At 29.7% G+C, this 23,991-nt stretch overlaps 1 protein-coding gene across 2 annotated transcripts; it reads right to left on the bottom strand.

Moving 5' to 3' along the window:
• Window positions 1-9,979: 9,979 nt before the first annotated feature.
• On the bottom strand, window positions 9,980-17,625 carry LOC111676870. 2 transcript variants are annotated; one of them, XM_023437873.2, is made up of 4 exons: window positions 17,304-17,625; window positions 10,983-11,196; window positions 10,814-10,914; window positions 9,980-10,747 (listed from the first exon to the last, which is right to left on the bottom strand). In XM_023437873.2, the coding sequence occupies exons 1-4, from the start codon at window positions 17,577-17,579 to the stop codon at window positions 10,499-10,501; spliced, it is 840 nt and encodes a 279-aa protein (XP_023293641.2). In that variant the 5' UTR covers window positions 17,580-17,625; the 3' UTR covers window positions 9,980-10,498. The 2 variants fall into 2 exon arrangements, with proteins under 2 accessions (XP_023293641.2, XP_046812216.1); XM_046956260.1 differs by having other exon boundaries at window positions 9,980-10,726.
• Window positions 17,626-23,991: the final 6,366 nt, after the last annotated feature.

The raw sequence follows: 23,991 nt of genomic DNA, 5'->3' as shown, positions 1-23,991 counted from the left end.
TCAGATAAAAATAAATCGTTTTAAATTATATTAAATATTAAATTTTTGCCCAAAACCTACTAGTTTTATTACAGCCTCATTAAGCAATTTGAATTTTTTTAAAATAATTTTTTGTATTCATAAAATCGGTTGCTGGAGCCATATCAATTATAAAAATAATTGTATTAGTAAATTTTGAAGCAAAATAAGTCCTAAATTGATGCTTGGGAAAACTAAATATAAAGTTCTGATCGACAGCTATTACAGATGGGGTTCCCTTAGGTTCTTCTTTTCTATTTCCATACCGGTTCAGCATTTTGTCCACTTTAGAAGAACTGGAAAATACCTCTCCTTTGCCGCTTCTAGCATAGATCCGTCTTAAAAAGGGGGAAACTTTACGAGATTTTCTTACTCTGCTGGTTTATTGTAAAGCAGACATCGTTTCGTTGTGTTGTTCGGACAATTTTGACTTAAGATTGCGTCTCGTTTCCTCCTAGTTTCTTTTTCTTTTCTTCGGGGCTTCTTTTAAGACACCCTTACCTTCGAGGTTGATTTCGTTGGTTCCTTTACTTTCTGAATTCTTACTTGAAATTCACTTGAGTGAGACATGACAGGATTCTGACTTAAAGTTCCTTTGACTGAGTTATAGTTTGGCTTCGACTGTAAAGGTGGGTAGCTCTTTTTCTTATAGGTTAATTCTCAGTTGCATATTTTACAACTTCTTCCTCTGTGCTCCAGAAAGTCCGTTTTAATAAGGTTTAGTTATGCTATCACCCATCTCCTTCACCATTTATTCTATATCATCCTTTTTGAGATTTGCTATGATGGTGTTGTTATTATCATATGAGGATTCAGACTCAATGGTATATTTAATGGTAACTTGGAGCTAACTTAAGTACATCCTTTTCATTCAACCCTATGTTTTTGCCAATGGAGTGCTGCACATAAAACTCATTGTTCGCCACGAAAACCAAGGTACTAGGGTTGTCAACTATATGTGTTTAAAATTATTTGAATATCTTTTTTAATAATTGACTAAATTAACTTAAGTACAGAAATATGTGTGCATTTCATAAGCTATTAAACACGTTTTATAGAATTAAAAAATGTGTAAAAGGGCACTTGGAATAAAGGACAGAATCACAAAAATCCTATGGGGTGACCCTAACAAAGCATTCTCAATATTATAAAGCCTGAGATGGTACGTATTCTGAGAGGAAATTACGGGCACAACTACACAAAATTGGACAATCATGAAGGGAGAATAGTGTAACTCTGAAGCTCTATCCATGCCATTGCCAGGTTTTTGCCGAAATCAAATCGTTAAGCGAAGCTAAGAAAAAGATGGCAATTCATCAAACGATACTCAGTATTTGTTTTCGTGTATTCTGAAAATAAATACGTAGATTTTTTGATTTAAATCCATACTAGGATGATGAGATAAGAATTCAAGCAACAACAAATTTAGTTTGATTTAACATTTTATGACTCTGACAAAATATACATACATACGTATTAACGCTCTACAAACAAACTAAAATGTAAATACCCTATTTATCTATTTATACCATTATTATGTAGTTTGTCAGTAAATTAATATTTATTTATAAGTACATGTATAAAATTAGTAATATTTTTATAATATAATCATTGTTTATAATTTATGATGATGTGTAATGATAAAATTGTATTTAATTTGTATGAACATTTAAAAACAAGACAGCACAATCTTTAGGAAAAACACCAATGAATGTATTTCCATTCCACAACAAATATTGGCAACAGCAACAAACATTTTTTTTGATCAGATTTTATGGATTAAATATGATTTGCTGTCTCTCAAGTTATATGGAAATTGACAAACATTCTTACCTTAATAATACCTTTCTCCCTTAAATAGCATACATACTTCGATTGATTATCGCTTTCAATCTATTTATGATAGACTAGCATACTCTGGGTGCTTCGCTACCCTAACTTAAATAAAATACATGCTAAATTTTGTTATTAAAATTTATTAAAATTTTGTTAATGTTTATTTTTATACGTACAATATCACGTGAATATTATATTCGAATTCAGTAAGAAGCTTGTATTTTTAGTTTTATTCATTTAGCTTCCACATTATAGAAAATTTTGAAAGTAATATTTGAAGAAAAGTACTATAAAATACCTCTAATAGATTATCATTTAATCAAAAATGTTATGTTTCTGTATTCAATATCATGTACAATTCAAAAAATATAATTTGATGAATGAAAAAGTACTAAAAGTCCCTTTCAGTAAATTCTCATTCACAAAGGTCCCTACATTTTTAATTTTATTTTCAATATCTATGTTTAATATCGTAAAAATATTAAAAAAAAACCATCGGAAAAACGAAAAAGTATAAAAATCTCTCTCAATAAATTCCCATTTAATAACTGTGTGTGTGTTTCGGTTAACCATTATAAAAACATACCATTTGAACAATTTTCCCCTTTTTGCTTGGAAATATACTTCTTCGAGAATTAAGTTTACAAAATGTTCCGTATTTAAATCTACATATCACAGGTAAAACTCAAACGATTTAAACCTGCATTCATTTGTTCCAGAAAAATAGTGCTTTTAAAAAGTACGAAACAATTTGCTTGAATTTAGTCCTATATAGGTCTTAATACTCGAATTCCAAAATAATAATATTATACCAACAGCTTATTTTATGTGAGTAAATAAACTACTTTTTCATATTTTATAAAAATTGGCCCATAAGTATGAAAAAAAATAAAATTCCCGTTTTTTTCTTTTTGGTACTTTTTCCCAGTGAAATAGCAAACACTTTATTGCAATAAATATTACAGAGTTAGTCCATAACTGCCGGTCTACACTACACTACACTAGGAAACTTTTTTTGGGAAACTTTTGATTTTGCGTGAGAGAGAAAGTGAAAGAATATCATTCATCTCTATCGCGGTACGGAGTTTCCCGTTCTCGGAAACTTGTTTTGTTTTGTTATTCTTCTCATTCGTACAACAACAAATCAATACAATTTACACGTAGTTTCTGAAATAAAAGTTTCTATGTGTGGACATTAAGGAAACTTTAAAAGAGACTTAAAAAGTTTCTCAACAAAAGTTTCCTAGTGTGGACCAGGTCTAATTTAATAGGAATAATTCAATAAACCGAAAAAGATTTCTTAGTGTGCTAAAAAAAGTACCGTAAATACAGTTTTCTCCATTTTACACCCAAAAAGGACTGAATTTAAAAAAAAGTACGAAACAGGTGTCTCATAATTTTGAGAGATGTATCCAAAATATTTAGACCTGGTCCACACTAGGAAACTTTTGTTGAGAAACTTTTTCTTAATTCTCTTTTGAAGTTTCCTTAATGTCCACACATAGAAACTTTTATTTCAGAAACTACGTGTAAATTGTATTGATTTGTTGTTGTACGAATGAGAAGAATAACAAAACAAAACAAGTTTCCGAGAACGGGAAACTCCGTACCGCGATAGAGATGAAAATTAAAAGTTACCCAAAAAAGTTTCCTAGTGTGGACCGGCAGTTAGAAAAATTTAATTATATTAATTAGGCCAAAAGTTATAAAGGGCCAAAAAAGGTACCAAAATCACCTTTGTTACACATTTTGCCCATCTGCTCATTTTAAGAGTAGATGCAGGTGCATTTAAAATTTTTCTTGTATCACTAATATTGTGTAAAATAATTAAGAAAACCTGTTTTATCCGATTTTTCCCCTTTTTACCCGTAAATGTGCAAATTTCCAAAAATCCCTTCTTAGTGGATATACATTACCAAAAACTCATCTACTGTAAAAATTTCATTAATTCTAGGTTCAGCCGTTTGGGCTGCGCGATGATGAATCCGTCAATCAGTAACGTTACTCTTTTATATATATATATATATATAAATATATATATATATATATATAATATATATATATATATATATATATTATATATATATATATATATATATATATATATATATATATATATATTAATATATATATATATAATATATATATATTTATATATATATATATATATATATATATATATTATATATATATATATATATATATATATATATATATTATATAATAGATTAAAGATTGACATTTGAGATATTTTAAAAACTTTAAACTGTATTTTGTACTTAAGGCTTACACCAGTCATGGGTTTTTAATTTTAGATAGAAATTTCTTAATTAAGGTTATTTAATTCTAATAATGCAAAAAAGAAGTTAATTAAATATTTATAGTTGAAACAAATTAAAATTTATGACAATATAAATACATTGATGAAAGGTATGCAAATTTATTGATTGGCAATTTTATTGCAATGTTTTGTTCGCAAAGAATGCACTGGTTGTCCTGTTTCATGTACAATTTATATTAAATTCAGTTCTCAAGTTTATACAAAGAAATGCAGGACACGCATTTAAAACTTTTAATAGAATTGTTACATGAAGGTTCTTCGACAGTTATTGAATTTTAATTTTGTTATTAAACAAAATACAATCTTATAACAAAAAAAACTTAAGAAATACGCAATAGTTTTACATTCAAACGTACGTATCGTCAACTTAAAAGCAAAGAAACATAGAATCATCATCATAAATGAATTCAAATAACTTGAACAATTTTTTGTACTAAGCGTTAAAATTTGTTTTTATAAAATGTTTATAAACCTTTGATAAAATCGATAAGTTTGTAAGGTTTAAACTATGTTACGTTATTTTGCATTTTAAATGTCGATATGAATTAATATGAAACATACATACAAATAAAATAATGCAATAAAAAGTACGTTGGTGCTTAAAATGTGTATGGATTCCTGATTGAAAGTTGCAACTAGCAAGCAACATTCTCGTAGTTGACGATTTTTATGGTTTTATTGACTGCTGACGACTATAAAATTACAAGACATTCAGCTGGGCAATTAGTTTTCATTTGAGACACTGTACTGTTGCTACGTTTAGTTGTTGGAAATAGTAGTTAGAAATAATTACGAATATTTAACAATAGGTATCAGTAATAAATATTGGTAATTCATTAAATTATAATAGCAATGATTTGTAGCAATGGACAATAAATAATAATTATAATGCAGTTAATATGGGATGTAAAATACTTCATATTTAAATGATTATAAATTAAAATATTTTCATTTGTATTGTTAATTTTACTATTAAATACTTTTAAAAGTAATCAATAGGAATAGTTCAAATAATAACTTAGGCTTATCACTAAAAGATAAAGCTTGAAAAGAATGAATTCAATTTGGAATTAATTCCCTTATATTTATACCCTACACCACTTTAGTGGGGAGGGTATATTGGATTTGTGCTGATGTTTGCAACACCCAAAAATAATGGTTGCAAGTCAATTTTAGACGTTTAAGATATTTTTGAAGGGGGAGTTTGTATTGGGGCTTGGGCCAAATAAGGGCCGATCATTACGAAAATCTGCAGCGTCATTTATACTAATATAAAACTTATTTGTCAAATATACTATTTAGAGAGATAATAGTATATTTGACGTAATTATGGCATAAAAAGCCCAAATCGAGGCTTCGTCCTTGTGCCAAAAAACATGCTTGGTTTAAATTTCATCAAATTATCTTGAAAATGTCGGCCTGTACCTTGCGCACAAGGTTTACATGGACAGCCGGACAGACGGACGAACGGACATGTCTTAATTGACTCAAAATGATTCTGAATCGATCGGTATACTTTGAGGTGGGTATTGGACATTTTTGTGTGTTACAAACATCAGAACAAACGTATAATACCCTCCCCACTATAGTGGTGTAGGGTATAAAAATTGTATGCAATTTAACATTCTATAGGAATTAATTCATTAGAGAATTATTTCATCTACATCGAAAGCTTTAATAATAAGTTTGAAGAATTGTTAATTCTTTAAAATATAACTCAATTTCAAAAAAAATAATTAACTTAGAGCTTTAACTTACAATATTACTAGAAGTAAGATAATTGACGTTTAACTAGTATGTGACTAGAACTATATTTCGGTTTATAAACAGTCATTATTGAAAATGATTTGATACTTTTTACATACAAAAACCTGGGGTATATACTTAGAAGTGGCGTGTCATAATGTCCCGTGACATAATGTCCATGGACCTTGTGACACACTTTATTGAGTCATAGTGTCCATGGACGTTATGACAATTTCAAAAGTATCACATTGTCTATGAGCAAAATGACTTAAAGTTCATGGATTTGAAAGAGTCTACTTATGAACAAGTAATATTTCTATATTCGGCTGTGCCGAATCTTATATACCCTTCACCAAGTATGTTTAAAAAAACAGTTTTTATTTATTTTGTATCTATGTACACATGGCACATAACATATACAAAAACAAATATAAACTGTAGCAGAAAGAAATATTAACCGTTGTACTGTAATACCACCCTCAAACAAATATCAGCTGTATTACCAACATATTACTGCTTTATCTCCTTGATCTTGTTATACCCACTTACCTTCGTGAGAACAAAACATATAAAAAAATACACAGCTGAATAAAACCAAATACATCTCCACACGCACATGTACATCTTTATCCAATTCACAGCGTTGTTGTTGCTTTTTTAAGAAAGCATGAAAAAAATGTGGCTTTTTGATGAAATTTTCAGAGGTTGTCTCGGATTTTTGCTCATATCTCCGTTATTTATAGACCGATTTTGCTGATTTTAAATAGCGATCTTCTCGAAAGCATGTCTAACTGAATTATTGAAGATTCGGATCTCGTCGATATCTGGGGACCTCTAAAAACTGATTTCAACAGACAGACGGACAAACAGACGGACAAACAGACAGACGGACATGGCTTAATCGACTATCTATAAGGATCCAGAATATATATACTTTATAGGGTTGGAAAATTATATTATAGAAATTACAAACGGAATGACATACTCACGAAGGTGAAGGGTATAAAAAAGGCTTAATTTAGCAAAGCCGGTATTCCAAATACCCCAGATTATTTATTTTTCTTAAATAAAAATGCCGATAATTTGTTTCTCGTTATTATATGTATACAGAAAGATAAGCTGTCGGAAAAATCTCCTTTTGTTTTTTCGATATTCTTTACTAAAGTATAATTATAATAACTAGAAACGAGTTATGTGCATTATAAAATCCTAACTTTAGTTATTTCCAAGTTGTATTAGTGGACCTAACCAGTACAAAATTTATAGCTAAATCTAAATTATCTAATGTTTTTAGAAAATTAAAGAACACAATCCTATCGACCGATAAGCTTTTCGCTCTTAAGGTGGAAGTACATAACACGCATAGAGGCGGCAACGCGTTTTTCGCTTTTCAAACTTTTCGCGCTTTATAAGTTGCAAGTTACACACCACGCGTCATTGTACCATACACCACTTTAGTGGGGAGGGTATTTTGGGTTTGTGCTGATGTTTGCAACGCACAATAATATTGGTCCTATACCCACCATAAAGTATACCAATCGGCTCAGAATCTTTTTCTGAGTAAACCCTGTAATCCTATTGAAAATGGTTAAGATTGGTTTATTATTTCACATAGCCCCTAACAACTGAACCCCCGAATAGGGCTTGTAAACCTTCTAATCAATAATAATGAAATTTTGCACATGTTATTTTATGGTACCGTTGATGAAAATGGTTAACATCAGTCCATTATTTTACCTATTCTCCATACAAGTGGACCCGCCGAATAGGGCTTTAAAGTTCATAATTATGTTTAATATACTCGTATGTCGACAAAAAGCTGCAAAACCGAGTTCTATACTAGCCATGAACTCTAGAAGTATAGGGCCTCATTTGACTATAAAAAGCTCCCTTCAAAATTTGACTTAAATGTATATAGTTTTATTCAAAAATAAATGGCTTAAGTATATCTGAAACAACTTTTCGCGGCAGACGCGTTACAAACTACAGTGTGTAACTTATTCACATAAGCTTATAACGCGTTGCCGCATACAACGCGTGTTGTGTACCTCTCCTTTCCTACGTAAAATCTTTGAACGAATAGTCAGTTTTATGTTGATCGGGTGCTCTATAACTGATCAATAACATGCAGATGGAGAAGCTGCGAGATGTACGATATAACTATGAGAAAAAACGTACCTGTGGCGGTACATCACAATGTAGAATTTTGTCCCCTTTATTATCAGTAACCACGATTAATAACCTCCTAAACATGCCCGGGGCATGTTAACTTGGTGAAATCTCCACCTTGGTGTTATTGCAATCCCGGGGAACTGAGGTGTTACCAATACCTCTAGTCAGCCGGAACTATAAACTGGTGATGTCAAATGTATCCTCGTCTTCGCCTTGTAATGGTTTGGCATGGGGTCTAACCAGAGCACCAGATAATCTGGTACTACGGGTGGCCGATTACCACTTGCCTGGCTGGTCAGTTGGTTGAGGTTCCTTTGGGATTTAATACCCAAAATCTCGGCGAGAGAATTTTATTTTAAGGACTGATATATCCTATACCTAATGGGTTGGATAATTCTCTCTTAGAACAGGCAGTATATGCTGGATTCCTGAACCCAATCGGTATTTCTTACCGGTCGCGAAGTGGGACGCCGGTATATATTTTGGGGAATGGTTGCCTGTCATCCCGTAGAGCGATCTTTATGATCATGGGAAAGGAACTGAAAACTAGTGAATGATCGGGAAAGTCTCCATATATTAGAGATTGGTACTGATTTAGTATGACTTTTTACGCTTCGGGAAGTTCTTCGGTGCTGTTGCCATCTCAACAGGATATATTGATACATGCTACGCGACTAGTTGTAGGGCCAATTATTGGAATTTATTGACTTTAGAAATTCATCTCCTTTGTCATATTGATCGGTTTATAAAACGGTATTTCAGACTACCAAATATTTCTCTAGATGCTGTTGGTAACAACAGAGCCATTTCAGTAGAATAGTTGCGCGGGCTTAAAGAGGTAAGGGAATGCACTGGAATGGGTCATTAGATGATGGGGATTGCATTTAAAATAATGCAATATATCATGACATCATAATGATTTTAGACCAATGATTACTTTTTCCTTGTCGAAGTGTGCATAAGACATGAGCCTATGCTGCCTGTCATTCCGCAACGGGGTTACTATGGCAAGAGATAAGATAGCTCGAGTACTTCAGCAAAGTAGACCGTTGTTAAGCCAACCCAGTGAACAAAAAAGACCACCGTGAAATAAGATCGTCAAGGCAGGTGTTCTCGTTAAGCACTCGACATTCGTGCTAGGTAGACAATGTCGTTATTACTTATTTAGAATAGCATTGAGTTAGTTAAAATGTTAACTAACTCAATGCTAAGACTGCCTTTTCACAAATTGCTAAATATATGTATTGAACACTATTTTCTGGTCCAAAAGATTAATATACTATTGTTTTCCCAATCATAACACTAGTCCGAGCAATTAACTTACAGCCAGATGGTTAATAGGGCGATATCAGTTGATAAATTTAAATCCTCCTCTGTGTGGACGCAGAGCATTACGGTTGTCAGACTTTTTTCGAAATGTAATCTAAATAAGTGATATTATTCGGTATATAACACCCCCACGAAAATTTAAAAAACGCATAGGTATTGTCAAGCAAATTGAGTTTCTGAATATCGAATAATACATTGTCTATGGGAAGAAGCGCGCAACAGGCCCGATAGTGGCCTATGTGTATTTTTTCACATTTAATGTAGTATACATCCTGCTATCAATCTAACCTAAGAGAAAATTGTTAAATGAACTTCCCGAAAATTTCCCGGTATATTATAATTACAAATATTTTTCCCACTTGGAAACCCTTACTGTAGATGATAGAAAATTAAACAGTCGCGATGATGCTATCTTATCAAAATTTGGTGGCTTGTAACTAACCAACAATTTAATTACATTCTGTTGAACTTGTCCAACTCGACTTAATGTGTATCTCTTTATGATGTTGTCAAACGCAGGAAGACAAAATATACAACTGAGTTATATTGGTTTATTTGTTAAAAAAACATTAAATGAAAATAAAATATGGAAATATACAACTGTAGAATTATAAATTAAATATAATGCTTAATAAATTATGTCATAATTATTACATACACATTAATTGTATATTTAATTCTAATTATTTATAAAATACAAATCGTACAAATATAAAAACATACACATATAGAACTTCAAATATACATTAATACATACATACGTTACTTAACTTCTAATAGTCGCGAGTACTTTAAAGAAACTCGACGAACACTCACAATGTGAAAAACGAGTTTTTGTCGAAACCAATGTAGGTTTCGGTAAAATTTTTATGTGATTGTTCACATTGTAAGCATTATAGTTTTTATTTAAAATTAAACTTTTTATATTTAATAACTATGTATGTGCAATATTTTAAATCTTATAATTTTACAAATACATTTATTTAATTTGATTGTTTTAATTTTTTAATTATGTATACATGCGTATAATATTTAAGTTTTAGCACTGGATGAATTTTAAAAACAACTTACAGCATTAAAATAACAACGCCAGTAAGAACTTGCCGTTCGTCCACCCCCCGCACCAACAACTCCTCCACCAACACCACCGACACCAATATCACCGCTATTATATCCATTTAAAAGACCTCTACTGAGGGCCGTTGAAGATGATGCATCTAATAATGATGAAACACCCTCGACTCCCATATCGCCACCCAAATCCAAGCCCACGTTCGCTCTTCTCTGAAAGCTCTGTGCCATTAACTGAAATTTTCTTACTCATGCCCAAAAATCTCTCAAATCAACTTAAGCTTTAATAATCCAACTTACAGTTTCGCCTGTAGCACGATTTATCGAATTGAGATCTTTAAAATCATAGTCCATCATAACAGTTGGATCATCATCGCTGTACATGGCAAGATATGGAGAATCTATAAATGTAGAGTTGTATTATTATTGGTTGAAACTTTAATTAAAAATTCCTTAACAAAATAATCACCTTTATTGTCTTGAATGTTGTCGTCTTTGTCCTCCTCATCCTTGATGCGATCATTTACTCCAGATGCAATATTTTTATTGTTATTATTGTTGTTGTTTTTATTATTATAGAATTCACTTAATCTTGTACTACCACTGTGTTCTTTTTCCAGGGCATGATGAAGCGCTACCATAAGGCGATCAAGAAGAAGAGCTGCTCTTTTCGGTACAACCATCTGCAAAATAATTTAATTGTTATCAGACAAAATATGTACTTCGTTATAGAAATTGTTTTTGTAAAAGTGGTTAACTGTGAAGTAAGGCGAAATTCAAAGTGGCTTAAAGATATCAATATGAACAAGTTATATAATGACCAAAATCTCTTCACCAAATTTCAGAACATAATTCAGAACAGTATTCCCTTTTACAAACATTGTAAATAAATCATAACTGATCCAAATCCCCATGAAATGTCCTCTTCTTCAGTTACATTCGATTTTTAGTTTTATGAATCTGATTAATTCCACAGACCAACGAAATGAAGGTTTTTGAAAACTTTAAAAACCAATTGGATTATTTTTAATGTATTTTTAGCTGCTGAAACCAAATTTAGAAGAAAATGGAAACGCATGTTTCGGTTGTACTTGAGAAGGTATAAAGAACTCAATCGGTAAATGTTCATATTGAAAAGGTTGTTCCCTAAACCAACAAAAAACTTCAAGCGATTCTACTAATTTTCAATAGAAAAGTATGTGTCAAATTGCGACCTACAAATATATATCAAACAAATATATATCATGGATACACTTACGAACAAAACTTATTCTACTTAGAAAGTGATTCTGAGTCGATTTGTATAATTAAAGGTGGGTACATGACCAATATTTTTGGGGTGTTACATACATAAGCATAGTACCTTCCCTACTATAGTAATGTCGGATATAAAAGTTACATCATATTGGGTAAAATGATGTAACTTGACCGTTCCTTATAGAGAAAACGAAAGAATTTGTGTCAAAATTCTTTCGTTTTTTAATGAGCCAAAAAATGATTATTCGTTTAAATTAAATTATAAATTCAAACAAGAATATATTGGAGAGGGTAGAAAAGGAAAATAAATGAAATAATGAAGAAAAATAAATTGCAGGAATTGTTGCAAAAGTAATTAACCGTAATATATGCATATTGAACAGCTTATATAATTTTCTAATGTTTTAAAAATAACAAACAATTTCATAATACTTTCATTGTGTACTTTTTACTTCATTTTCCCACTTTACAAAAATATACCTACATACACACAGAATAAATTTAAATAAGTGAGAATATAAAAGAAAATAGCCATTGGCTACGAATACAAATCCGAAAAAATAAATTATATTTTATGTATTCGATTACAAATTGATGACATTGATATAAAGAAACAAAATTACAATTTTAAAGAAAAGCGTTAAATCGTTCGACTGAACGGACATAAACAAACTGAACACATATTGATTCACAACAATTTAAAAATAATTTTATTTAACAGTCTTGTCTGTACCCACAATGCCTTTACAAATAAATTATAAAATTAAACTTAAATATTTCTTGATCGTAGAAATTTTTTTAAAGATATCGTATCGTTTTCGTATTTGTAATAGTATAATCTCGTGCATTGTAAAGTCATTGATAATATTGACTTTATGAAGCTGTTAGGGTAGAAGGGGGTCATTCGCCATAGGGCACATCGGCCAATGCCGAATAACTTAAAACCCGAGAAATCGATTTAATCACGTTATCATGTTTTATTATTTACTAAAAATAAAAAGTAGTATTTTATATTCGGCTGAGCCGAATCTTAAATACCCTTCACCAGCTACTTTTATATTAATACTTTTCTAATTGATCAAATATTTGTAGAAATAAGTTTTCTCGTGCCTTTATTAAAAAATCCGATTTATTGAACCATTTTTCTAGCTCTTAGCGATATTTAGTAATTTGCATGTGTGCGAAAGATTTAAGGATTTTCAAAATATTCATATACAATTTCGTTCTACACTAATTGATAATGCACCTAATTAAATACGATTAACACGTTTTGGAGATATGACCAATTATAGACCGATCGTAATAAGTTCTTTAAGCTAAATTTTTGTACATAAAAGCTATATTTCTGTCAAATTTTGTATTTATATCGCAATTTAATAATAAGTAATGTGCCTTTAAGTGATTTTTTGAAGGGAACCTTGTATAGGACCTACCGCAGCTGTGTTATAAACCGATCGTGAAAAAAATCTTGAAATTATGTATGTAAAGATAAATCTTCAAAATTCTGTATATATGTTATTACTCGGTAATGAATATTGTGAATTTAAATGATTTTCTGAAGGCGACCCAAATATGGTCCGATCGTGAAAACATTTTGAAATAACATTTATGTGTACAAAAATAGTATTTATGTCAAATATTTAATGGGTATCACTATTTGGTAATAGGTTATGTGCATTTAAGTGTTTTTCTGGAAGGCACCTTGTATGGGAGCTATGACCAGTTATGAACCGATCGAAAAATATTATTTCTCTGTATATGAGCAACACTTGTAATGAGTTATTTGGGTTTAAGTGATTTTCGGGAGGGGACCTTGCATGGGAGCTATGACCAATTATGGACCGATAGGAAAAACCTTTCGCAATAATATTTATATGCATATGGGAATACCTGTGCCAAATGTTATATGCATATCTTATTTTGGTAATGAATTATGTACGTTTAAGTGATTTTCGGGAGGGGACCTTGTATGGAAGCTATGTCCAATTATGGATCGATCCAGAATTTTTTTTATGAATGATATTGACATAAGATTTTAACTTGTAAAATTTAATGAAGATATCGACATTGTGAAGGAAGTTATTAACAAAAAAACACATTTTCCAGGAATATGTACTTTTGTATGGGACGTATATGAAATTCTGGACCGATTCTGGCAATTTTCAGCAAAGATTAAGCTCTTGTGTAGAAACAAATGTATGGAATTATCTTGAATAGTTTTTGAGAAAATTACATCCCAATGTTTAATAAATGCTTATTTTTTCGAGGTTGTTTTAAATTTTGATTCATAACTTTTCCCAGTGTGAACCGATTTTGCTCATTTTCAATACCAAAATGCTTAAGATAATAGTGAAAATTATCGGTGAATTTGGCTGACTTCTTCAGCTTAGTTTTAGACAGACGGACATAGCTAAATAGACTCAGAATTTAATAAGGACCCAGATAAGGACTTTGTTGGGTTTCAGATGAATATTTCTTGGAGTTAAACACGGAATGACAAACTTATAAATAATAAGTTTTAATTATCTTCCTAACACTGAAAAGTTCAAAACAGACTGAAAATATAATGTTTTAAAACCATTGTTCAATATCATATTTATCCTTCAAGATTTATTTTGATTGATATAATAAATTAAAAACTAATTTCAAACAACAAAGAATCACGTATTTTATCCAATTGTATTAATTCTAATCTGACATTTTAATCAATGTTCGAATAGAATCCAAAAACTATCGTCACAAGTTTTTAATCGACAAGAATGTATTGGTTTCGTAAAATCCAAAGTAATCCGTTTTGTGTCCGATTAAGAATTTAATATTTTATGGAGTAAAAATTGGATTACACATTTTATGTACTTATTGCTATTTTCAAGCAAATATTTTTTCAAATTATAAAACGCAGTGAATTTAAAAGTAATAAAAACGGGAAAAAGTAAAGTACAAAACATCAAAATTGACATTAAAAGAGTAAAATATGCTATGAAAAGTCAAAAATGTGCCCTTTATATGTTACAAAAAACATATCATACAAAATTATGCTTTTATGGGTAAAATATACAAAAATATGCTCTAACAAATCGGTTCCAAAAATCCATTGACTATGCTGAAGTCATCTGTTTTATGCGCACAACTATGTTCATATAAAAACCAAGCTGAAACGCTTGAAGAAAAATGCCGTTTTGTTGGCCTGTGGATAAACATTGGAAAGACCAAACTTATACACTGAAAATAATCCATGCTCAACTTTACGAAAAAAATTCGTAACTTCTATTTTCGTAATATTTACCAAATTTTCGTGTATAATACGAAATATTATTTAATAAAACCCTTTTCTATTTTTACGAAAGTACGAAAACCTTTCGTAATATTTTTTTCTTAAATTTTTGCGAAATTAAACATAATGATATTAATTATATTATGATTAAATAAAACTACAACATTTTTATAAAATTTAAGAAAAGGTATATTATTCTCGAATTATTTTCATAAAAAAAATTAAAATTCATGTGGTGAATAATTTTGAACTAAAATTAGAAAATTTATTTTAAAATTAACAAAAATGTTTGAATAAATTAATATTTCGTAAATTTTACCATATTCGGGATGCACTAAGTAAGGTGAAATCATCAAGGCAGCTGATTTTTATTTGTTTATTGTAAAAGTGCTTGGGTTTTGTCAAAAATAATTTATTTATTTTTATTCTAACATAAAAATTAAATTTTGTGTTTTCAAACGAAAAAATTCCAATCAAAAATTATGAATGAAAATGCTGATAAGAAGAATATCAGATGAAGCACCAATAAGACGTTGTCCTGCTGCGAACACAATTTAAATGCAACGACGGTTTTATATGTAATATTGTGAAATACACAACAAATTTTCTTTCCAATATTTATTGTTTTTCAATTTTAGAATTTCATTTTGACAAAACCCATACTCTAAACAAAAAATATTGTGTTTGTTGCGGTTGTTGCCTAAACGCTCTCACCTTACTTATTACATCATGACCATATTTATTCAAAGTTCCTTTTTTCAATTTATGTAAATTAATTTTTTCAAGAATATTTTGCATTATACTAAAATATTTCGTACAATTTCGTATATATTACGAAAGAATTTCGTGGTGCGAAACAACGAACGATTCGTACAATGTACGACATTTTTCGTATATATTAGGCATGGATTTTTTTCAGTATGTGAATAGGCACAACAAATGCAAACCCGCCTACCATGATGTAATAAGTAAGGTGAGAGCGTTTAGGCAACAACCGCAACAAACACAATATTTTTTGGTCTGTTTAGAGTATGGGTTTTGTCAAAATGAAATTTCTAAAATTGAAAAATAATAAATATTGGAAAGAAAATTTGTTGTGTATTTCACAATATTACATATAAAACCGTCGTTGCATTTAAATTGTATTCGCAGCAGGACAACGTCTTATTGGTGCTTCATCTGATATTCTTCATTTGGAACCCTCTTATTAGCATTTTCATTCATAATTTTTGATTTAAATTTTTTCGTTTGAAAACAGAAATTTAATTTTTATGTTAGAATAAAAATAAATAAATTATTTTTGACAAAACCCAAGCACTTTTACGATAAACAAATAAAAATCAGCTGCCTTGATAATTTCACCTTACTTAGTGCATCCTGCCGCTTACTATAGACGGGTAGGTCATTGATGACTTCGACTGCTTATGCTACCTCTGCAGTAGAATAACGAGGACGGGGGCTCAGAAACGGAAATCTGATATAGAAAACGATTTTCAACTGTAGCGTCAAATCCATTTTACTATATGGTTGCACAAACTGATATTACTCGCAGGATCTAAATTTTCATCAATCGTTGTCTACGCCAATTACTGATAATCTTATGGCCAAACCGAATTTCAAAACAACTACATCGGACAAATACTAGACCAGTCGAAGTAGAAATCCGTAGAATGAAATAGGCCTGGTTAGGACAAATCTTACGACGCCCACATAATGATATATCTAAATCAGTTTTAGACTAGAACCACCAAGAAACACGTGGATACGTTGTACTAAACAAGAACTGAAAGCAGCCCAAATACCGTAGAAACATTCGAAAACATTGGCCTACAATAGAGTAAGATGGCGAGAGCTTGTCGGTGCCCTATGTAAATACGATGCACCATAAAAATATGCATTTGGATATTTGGGTTTGCCTGGTTATAAACAATATTTACAATATTCCTCACTATAATAGTGTAGGATGTAAATGCCCTCAACATACGGAACCAACATACCAATACAAAACTATAGTAAAATACATTAAAAAATTTTGATAATTTCATTAGTTCTGATCCGATATTTAGGTAAAAATTACACAATATAGAGATGAGAACGAAGTTTCAAAAGATATCTTGTAATATGCACTTTTTAATTTTTGCCACAGATATATTGTAAACATGAAAAAATGTTTAAAATTTTTAAAAATGTGAAATTTTTATATTCCACTATTTTATTCCATTTGCACGAAAAAAAAAAATATTTTATTATTAAACTTACTGGATATTCATCGTAATTTGACTCCAACTGATCACTTGCACTAAATATTTCCTCTGGCTGACCTGCAGATCCGCCAATTCCACTACCCGATGTAAGTGTACGCTTATCGGCTGGTAATTTTTCAGCTGCTCCAACGAGTGAAAAGCGTTTATTATAATGTTGACCATTGTGAAGACTAAAAAGTGGTTGAACCGTTTGAAAAAGTAAGAGAAGCAATAAAATACCGCCGGTGGAAGTATAAGTTGATCGAATCGTTTGGTGAATGCTTTCCGTCATTTTATAATTTTTAGATTCGATATTTTTTAAGCGTAACTTTACTGTAAAGAATTTGCACTGAATGGGTTGTAGTTACTGCCAAGTCCTTTTATAGTTTGAATACAAACGAATTGACCAAATGATGGAAAGTCATGAAGGTGGTGATTTTTTATTTAATAAATGTATGGTGATGATGATGTACATATTTTTTTTTTTAATGTTACATTTCAATAAATAAATACGTTTTTTTTTCTCAATTTTCTCCACATTATAAATCCCTGCTATTATGTCCTTATTTCGTTTTTTCTTATTTGTGGCTGTTTCTTACAAAGAAATGCTTTCTCATGTGATTTTGTTTGTGTTGCTGTAGAACACACATCAGAAATGTTGTTGCACAAAATATTACAAAAACATATAAAATATCAACATTAATGATTATGTTGTTGTAATTATAGCAAGGATTAAAAATGTTACTATTATGTACTGGTTGTGTTGGTGGAAGTTGTAAACAATATTCGCCACAAATGCCAAAACATACAGAAGCACTTACCCCCATCATCTAGCCAATAATAATGATATCCATCCATCAAACCACAAGTTCAACTGGTGTCTCAATAATTCCTCACAATAAAAGACGTCTATAGTTAAATTTATACATTCTTCTCATTGTTTTACTTTTACTAAAAATATGCACTTGAAAACTGAAGTATCAAAAGTATATTTGTGAAGAGACTTTTTTAAATAAAGATAAATATGACGTAAGCGTCTTAAATACCAATTAGTCGTTTTAATCGAAGGATAACGCAACATGATATATATTTTTTTGTTTTTTATTTATCGCACTATGGGTTTGGGAATGCAATGACTGAGCTTATAGACATGAAATTTTAGTATTTCAACCAATATGTAGTAATAATATTTAAACACGTATTATATGTAATTGCCAGAAACCCCGAAATGAAGGTTTGTAAAAACTTTTGAAACCAAATCGATTATTTGCAATATGTTTTTAGCTGCTGCAACCAGACATTTTAGTATATTATGTTTATAAAATGCTAACGTTACTGGTTGACTAAATTTTTGAAAATTCGAATGTTTAGGGGATAAAAACGGTTAAACTAAAATGGATACAAAAACAGTTTAAAGCTCATCGTCGTTCATTAAAAAAACGGATAGGTTGGTGATACTTCTTCAAATTCGGCTCCTTAAAGGAATAGACGGATAATCAAACTACAGGTCACAATTTTGAAGATAATTCAATGAAATATGGTAAATGATATTATATTGCCCCAAAGACGAAACCTATTGAAAATGGTTAACATCGGTCCATTATTTCACCTAATCCCCATAGATCTGTACCCCCGAATAGAGCTTTTAAACTTTGCAATCAAACTACAGGTCGCAATTTTTGAGATAATACAATGAATCATGATCTTTTATGGTACTGTAGACGAAGCCTATTGAAAATAGTTAACCTCGGTCCATTATTTCACATAGGCCCCATTTGACCCTAGTCCCTATAAAAAGCACCCATCAAAATTTTACTTAAATATCCACAGTTTTATTAAACAATAAATGACTTAAGTATATCTGAGGCAAGGTACAATTCAACTTAAATGCTTTATTATGAAAACTGAATCACATTTTATTCGTATACAGGTGTAGGGTATTATATGGTCGTCCTCGCCCGACTATAACTTCTTACTTGTTTTTTTTGCTCTCTATAAAATTGAACCCAGAATGATAATATATAAAAGGGTACCCTGGGTGCTTCATTACCCAATTCAAATACAAGTAAAAAACTACCAAAATGTCTCCTACAAAGTTTCTATATTCAAAAAGTATCATTTGAAAAATACAATTGGAATGATGAAATAGTGGAATAAATTCTACCTTTGTGGAAAGTTCTAAGAAAATTAAGTTCACAAAGCATTGTACACTGAAAATAATCCAGGCTTAACTTTACGAAAAAAATTTCGTCACTACTTATTTTCGTAATATATACGAAATATTGTTTAATCAACCCCTTTTCTAATTTTACGAAAAGTACGAAAACCTGTCGAATTATCTTTTTTCGTATATATTAAGAAACTTAGTTTTCTTTAACAAAAATAATTTCGTTAAGGCATGTAATATTTAAGGAAAGTAAATATTTTTTTGTAACAAAATTATTTAGTAATATACAAGAATTATTTTTGATTTCACAAAAAAAAAATATTTTTTTACGATTTATTTTTTGTTATTTTCGTAATTTTAAGCGGGTTAAATTTAAATAAAAAAAAAATATCTTTTTTTAATTTGCAATATTTTTCTAAATTGCAATTATTATTTATGTCTTTAAAAAATTGTAAAATAAAAAAATATTTTTTCTAAAGTTATATAAAATTATATTCCTTTTTACTAAAAATTTCGTACAATTTCGTATATACTACGTAAGAATTTTTTGGTGCAAAACCACGAAGCCTTTTGTACAATGTACAACATTTTTCGTGTATATTAGGCATGGATTATTTTCAGTGTATATATCACAGATATAACTCATACGATTCAAATCTGCATTCATTTGTTCCAGAAAAATTATGCTTTCAAAAAGTACCAAACAATTAACCCGAATTAGTACCCGAATTCCAAAATTTTGTGCAAGTAAATAAACTATTTCGTCACCTAAAATGCAAAAGGACGTAACAACACTTTTAAAAATTTTACAGGAGAGACAAAAAACTAAATAAAATAAAAACTCTTGTTGCTATAAAAATGTATTTTTTACAACATCCCAACATTAATAAACATGTACCGCCAAACATTGTCGTCTATTATGTGGCCTTTTATGACTTTTTGACTTGTGGAAATTACTAATTTGTTGTTACGCCCTTTTGCGACATGTCGATTTAAATTTTTGGATTGTTACGCCTTGCATTTCAGGTGAAGATTTTTAAATTTTTATAAAAATTGGCTTAATAAGATTGAAAAAAAAATCCCGTTTTACCACTGCTTGGTATTTTTTCCCAAAGATATAACAAATATTTTGTTTAAATAAATAGTACAGAGTTTGTCCTTATAATAACTTTATGAAAAAAAATCGTAACTTCTATTTTCGTAATATTTACAAAAATTTCGTGTATAATACGAAATATTATTTAATAAAACCCTTTTCCATTTTTACGAAAGTACGAAAACCTTTCGTAATATTTTTTTCTTCAATTTCAGCGAAATTAAACATAATGATATTAATTATATTATGATTAAATTAAACTACAACATTTTTATAAAATTTAAGAAAAAGTATAATATTATTAACGAATTATTTTCATAAAAAAATGTAAAATTCGTGTGGAGAATAATTTTGAACTAAAATTAGAAAATTTATTTTAAAATGTTTGAATAAATTAATATTTCGTAAATTTTACTATATTTATTCAAAATTCCCTTTTTTCAATTTATCTAAATTATTTTTTTTTCAAGAATATTTTGCATTATACTAAAAAATTTCGTACAATTTCGTATATATTACGAAAGAATTTCGTGGTGCGAAACAACAAACGATTCGTACAATGTACGACATTTTTCGTATATATTAGGCATGGATTTTTTTCAGTGTATAATATGAATACGTCAATAAATCGAAAAGTTTTCCTTATTTCCAAAAAAAAAAACACTACCAAGAATACAGTTTTCCCCTTTTACACCCAAAAAGGACTGAATTTCAAAAAAAGTACGAAACACGTGTCTCATTTCCTTTTTTAAGAGTAGAAGTAGATGTAATTAAAAAAGGGGAACCCAATATTATATGACAAATATTGTGTTCTTCCTCTTTTTTTACCCCCAAATATACATATATATAAAAGTCAAAATTTCGTGATTCTAGGATTACCTGTTTGGGCTATGTTATATATATTATACTAGCAATACCCAGTGTGCTTTCCTACTTTAAAAGTAATGTATATAAAAAACTATACGATTATGAAGATTTTAACTATAATAGTTTTCCAGATATATTTTTTTAAATATATTTAATTTAACCTTTGAAAAATTTTAATAACATAATAGATTCCCAGATATACGAAATTTGGTATTTAATTCATATGGGAATAACCAAGGCTCCATTTCTCTAAATATTCAAGTAAATGTTGAAGTTCTTTATGTAAACTTTTCTATCTCTAATCGTTTCCCAGATATACGAATTTTTTATATGGGTATTCCATCCCCCCTAGTGAAAGAACACGCTTTTTCTTAAAATGTTTAGATGAAAATTAAAGTTCTTCGTTCAAAATTTGGTAAAGCTAGCTCAATTAGTTTCTCAGATAAACGATTTTTCGTACATTTTATTCATATAAGAAGTAAAACTTTTCCCATTAGTAGTCCGCGAATTTATTACCCAAAAGTTCATATGGATCTTAAAGTTTTCGCACAAAATTTGAGGATTTTTGCTCTAATAGTTTCCCAGATATATGATTTTTAAGTCATATGGGAGGTTTCATTAAAGCTATTTGTGCAAAATTTTAAGAAGCTAGCACTGTTAGTTGCACAGATGAACGTCAAGATTTGACCTAGGTATTGTACTATATCTATGCCAAATTTCAGCTTTCTAGCCCATCTGTGGACATCGAAAATCTCAGGATGGACGAACAAGTACGAGTTCTATATTCGGCTGTATATTCTTATATACCCTTCACCATGGTGTGTTAAAAAACAATCAGTACCAAAAATTCCTGTAAAAAGTGATGTAAAACTTTCTTTGGCTCAACATGCTTTAATTCATGTTTTTAGATTCAATGTTAGAGAAAATTGAAAAGAGTACCTTTTGAAAGAACGAAAAAGTACCCAAAAGTTCCTTTTTATGGGTTCTCAACTAATTCAGACGCTACACACCCAATTTCATATTTCTAGGTTCAATATTATAGAAAACTTAAAAACAAAAAAGTACCAAAAAGTTCGCTTTTTCCGGTTTTCACCTCATTCCGACATTACAACTTAATTTCAAGTTTCTAGGTTCAATATTATAGAAAATTCAAAAACGAAAATTCAGAACGAAAAAAGTACCAAAAAATCCCCATTGATTTGTTCTCGTGTAATCCGGGCTCTACATATTTAATTTCATGATTCTTAGTCCATTATTATAGAAAACTCAAAAAGTACTTTTTGAAAAACGAAAAAGTACCAAAAAGTTCCCTTTTATGTATTTATGGACCGATTTTGCTGATTTCCTTTTATTACAAATTGAATGAAAGAAAAATTTTTAATTCAATTTATAATATACAGAATGCTTTTGAATTATAAAACAAAACTTTCATTCAATCTATTTCAAATTGAATGGTTGAAAAAAAATTTAATTCAATCTGTAATAGATTGAATTCAAACAAAATTTTTATCATTCAGAGGGAATTTAAAAATCAATAGGAATTGTTGAAATTTATTTTAATGCAATTTGTAACAGATTGAATGCAAACAAAATTAATTCATTCAGGAGGAATTTAAAATTTTATAGGAATATATAACTCAATTTAAAAAAAAATAATTAAGGAATGAATTCTTTTAGAGCTTTGTTCGGATCTCGCCGATATCTGGGGTCCTCTAAAAACTGAAACAAACGGAAATATCTTAATCAACTCCGCTACCTATAAGGATCCAGAATATATATACTTTATGGGGTCGGAAAATTATATTTTAGAAATTACAATCGGAATGACAAACTTATACACGAAGGTGAAGGGTATAAAAAAGGGAAACAAACATTTAAGGATATTATATATAGATACATGATACAACCATAGATAGGTAGAATCCAAAGTATAACAAGTAGTCCGACTCTCATATACAGAAAATTACTCTCTCACATCTACGAGTGTCGTGTGAATTCGACTCTCTTGTGAGAAATTTAAACTTGTCAAAACCCTCAAATGTTTAACTTACTTTTTTTGCCACTTTTAAGGATTGTACGCGAAATTATGGTTGTGCACAAAAAATCTGTAATTTTTTTAAATAATTTTATTTCACTTTTCATACAAAATTTTATTTAATTTTTCTAAACTGGAAAAAAATATTTTTTTCTAATTTTTGACATTTCATTTTTGTTGTTGTTGAATTTTAATTTTCAAACAGAGTTCAATTTTTGGTATTGAAAATTCGAACAAATTTAAAATTGTTAGCTTTTTATAAAACTCTGTGTGTTTGGAATGCACCAATACATATACATTTTTGTTACTAACACATATTTAGAGTTATGTACTTTTTCACTAACACATGCTTAGAGTCGGACTACTTGTTATACTTTGGTAGAATCAGTAAGGAGAGTTGTCAATTCTCTGCCTTATCATGTCAAACATAAAGAGAAAAACTTAAAAATCTTCATATGAAAACCACAAAAAATACCATGAAATGATTCTAGAACGGCACACGCAAACACAATTTCACACGTCTGTATCCTGTTTTTGAA

The sequence above is a fragment of the Lucilia cuprina genome, chromosome 2 (genome assembly GCF_022045245.1).
Source record: "Lucilia cuprina isolate Lc7/37 chromosome 2, ASM2204524v1, whole genome shotgun sequence".
NCBI classification, from domain to species: Eukaryota; Metazoa; Arthropoda; class Insecta; order Diptera; family Calliphoridae; genus Lucilia; species Lucilia cuprina.
Note: the sequence above shows the minus strand (reverse complement) of the source record. Positions and strands in the feature narration are given on the sequence as shown.

Coding starts and splice junctions, on each gene's coding strand:
- LOC111676870 (XM_023437873.2), bottom strand. CDS start 17,579: ATGACGGAAAGCATTCACCAAACGATTCGATCAACTTATACTTCCACC. Junction 11,197..17,303: donor CAAATTACGATGAATATCCA/GTAAGTTTAATA, acceptor ATTATTTTGCAG/ATGGTTGTACCGAAAAGAGC. Junction 10,748..10,813: donor ATCGTGCTACAGGCGAAACT/GTAAGTTGGATT, acceptor AGAAAATTTCAG/TTAATGGCACAGAGCTTTCA.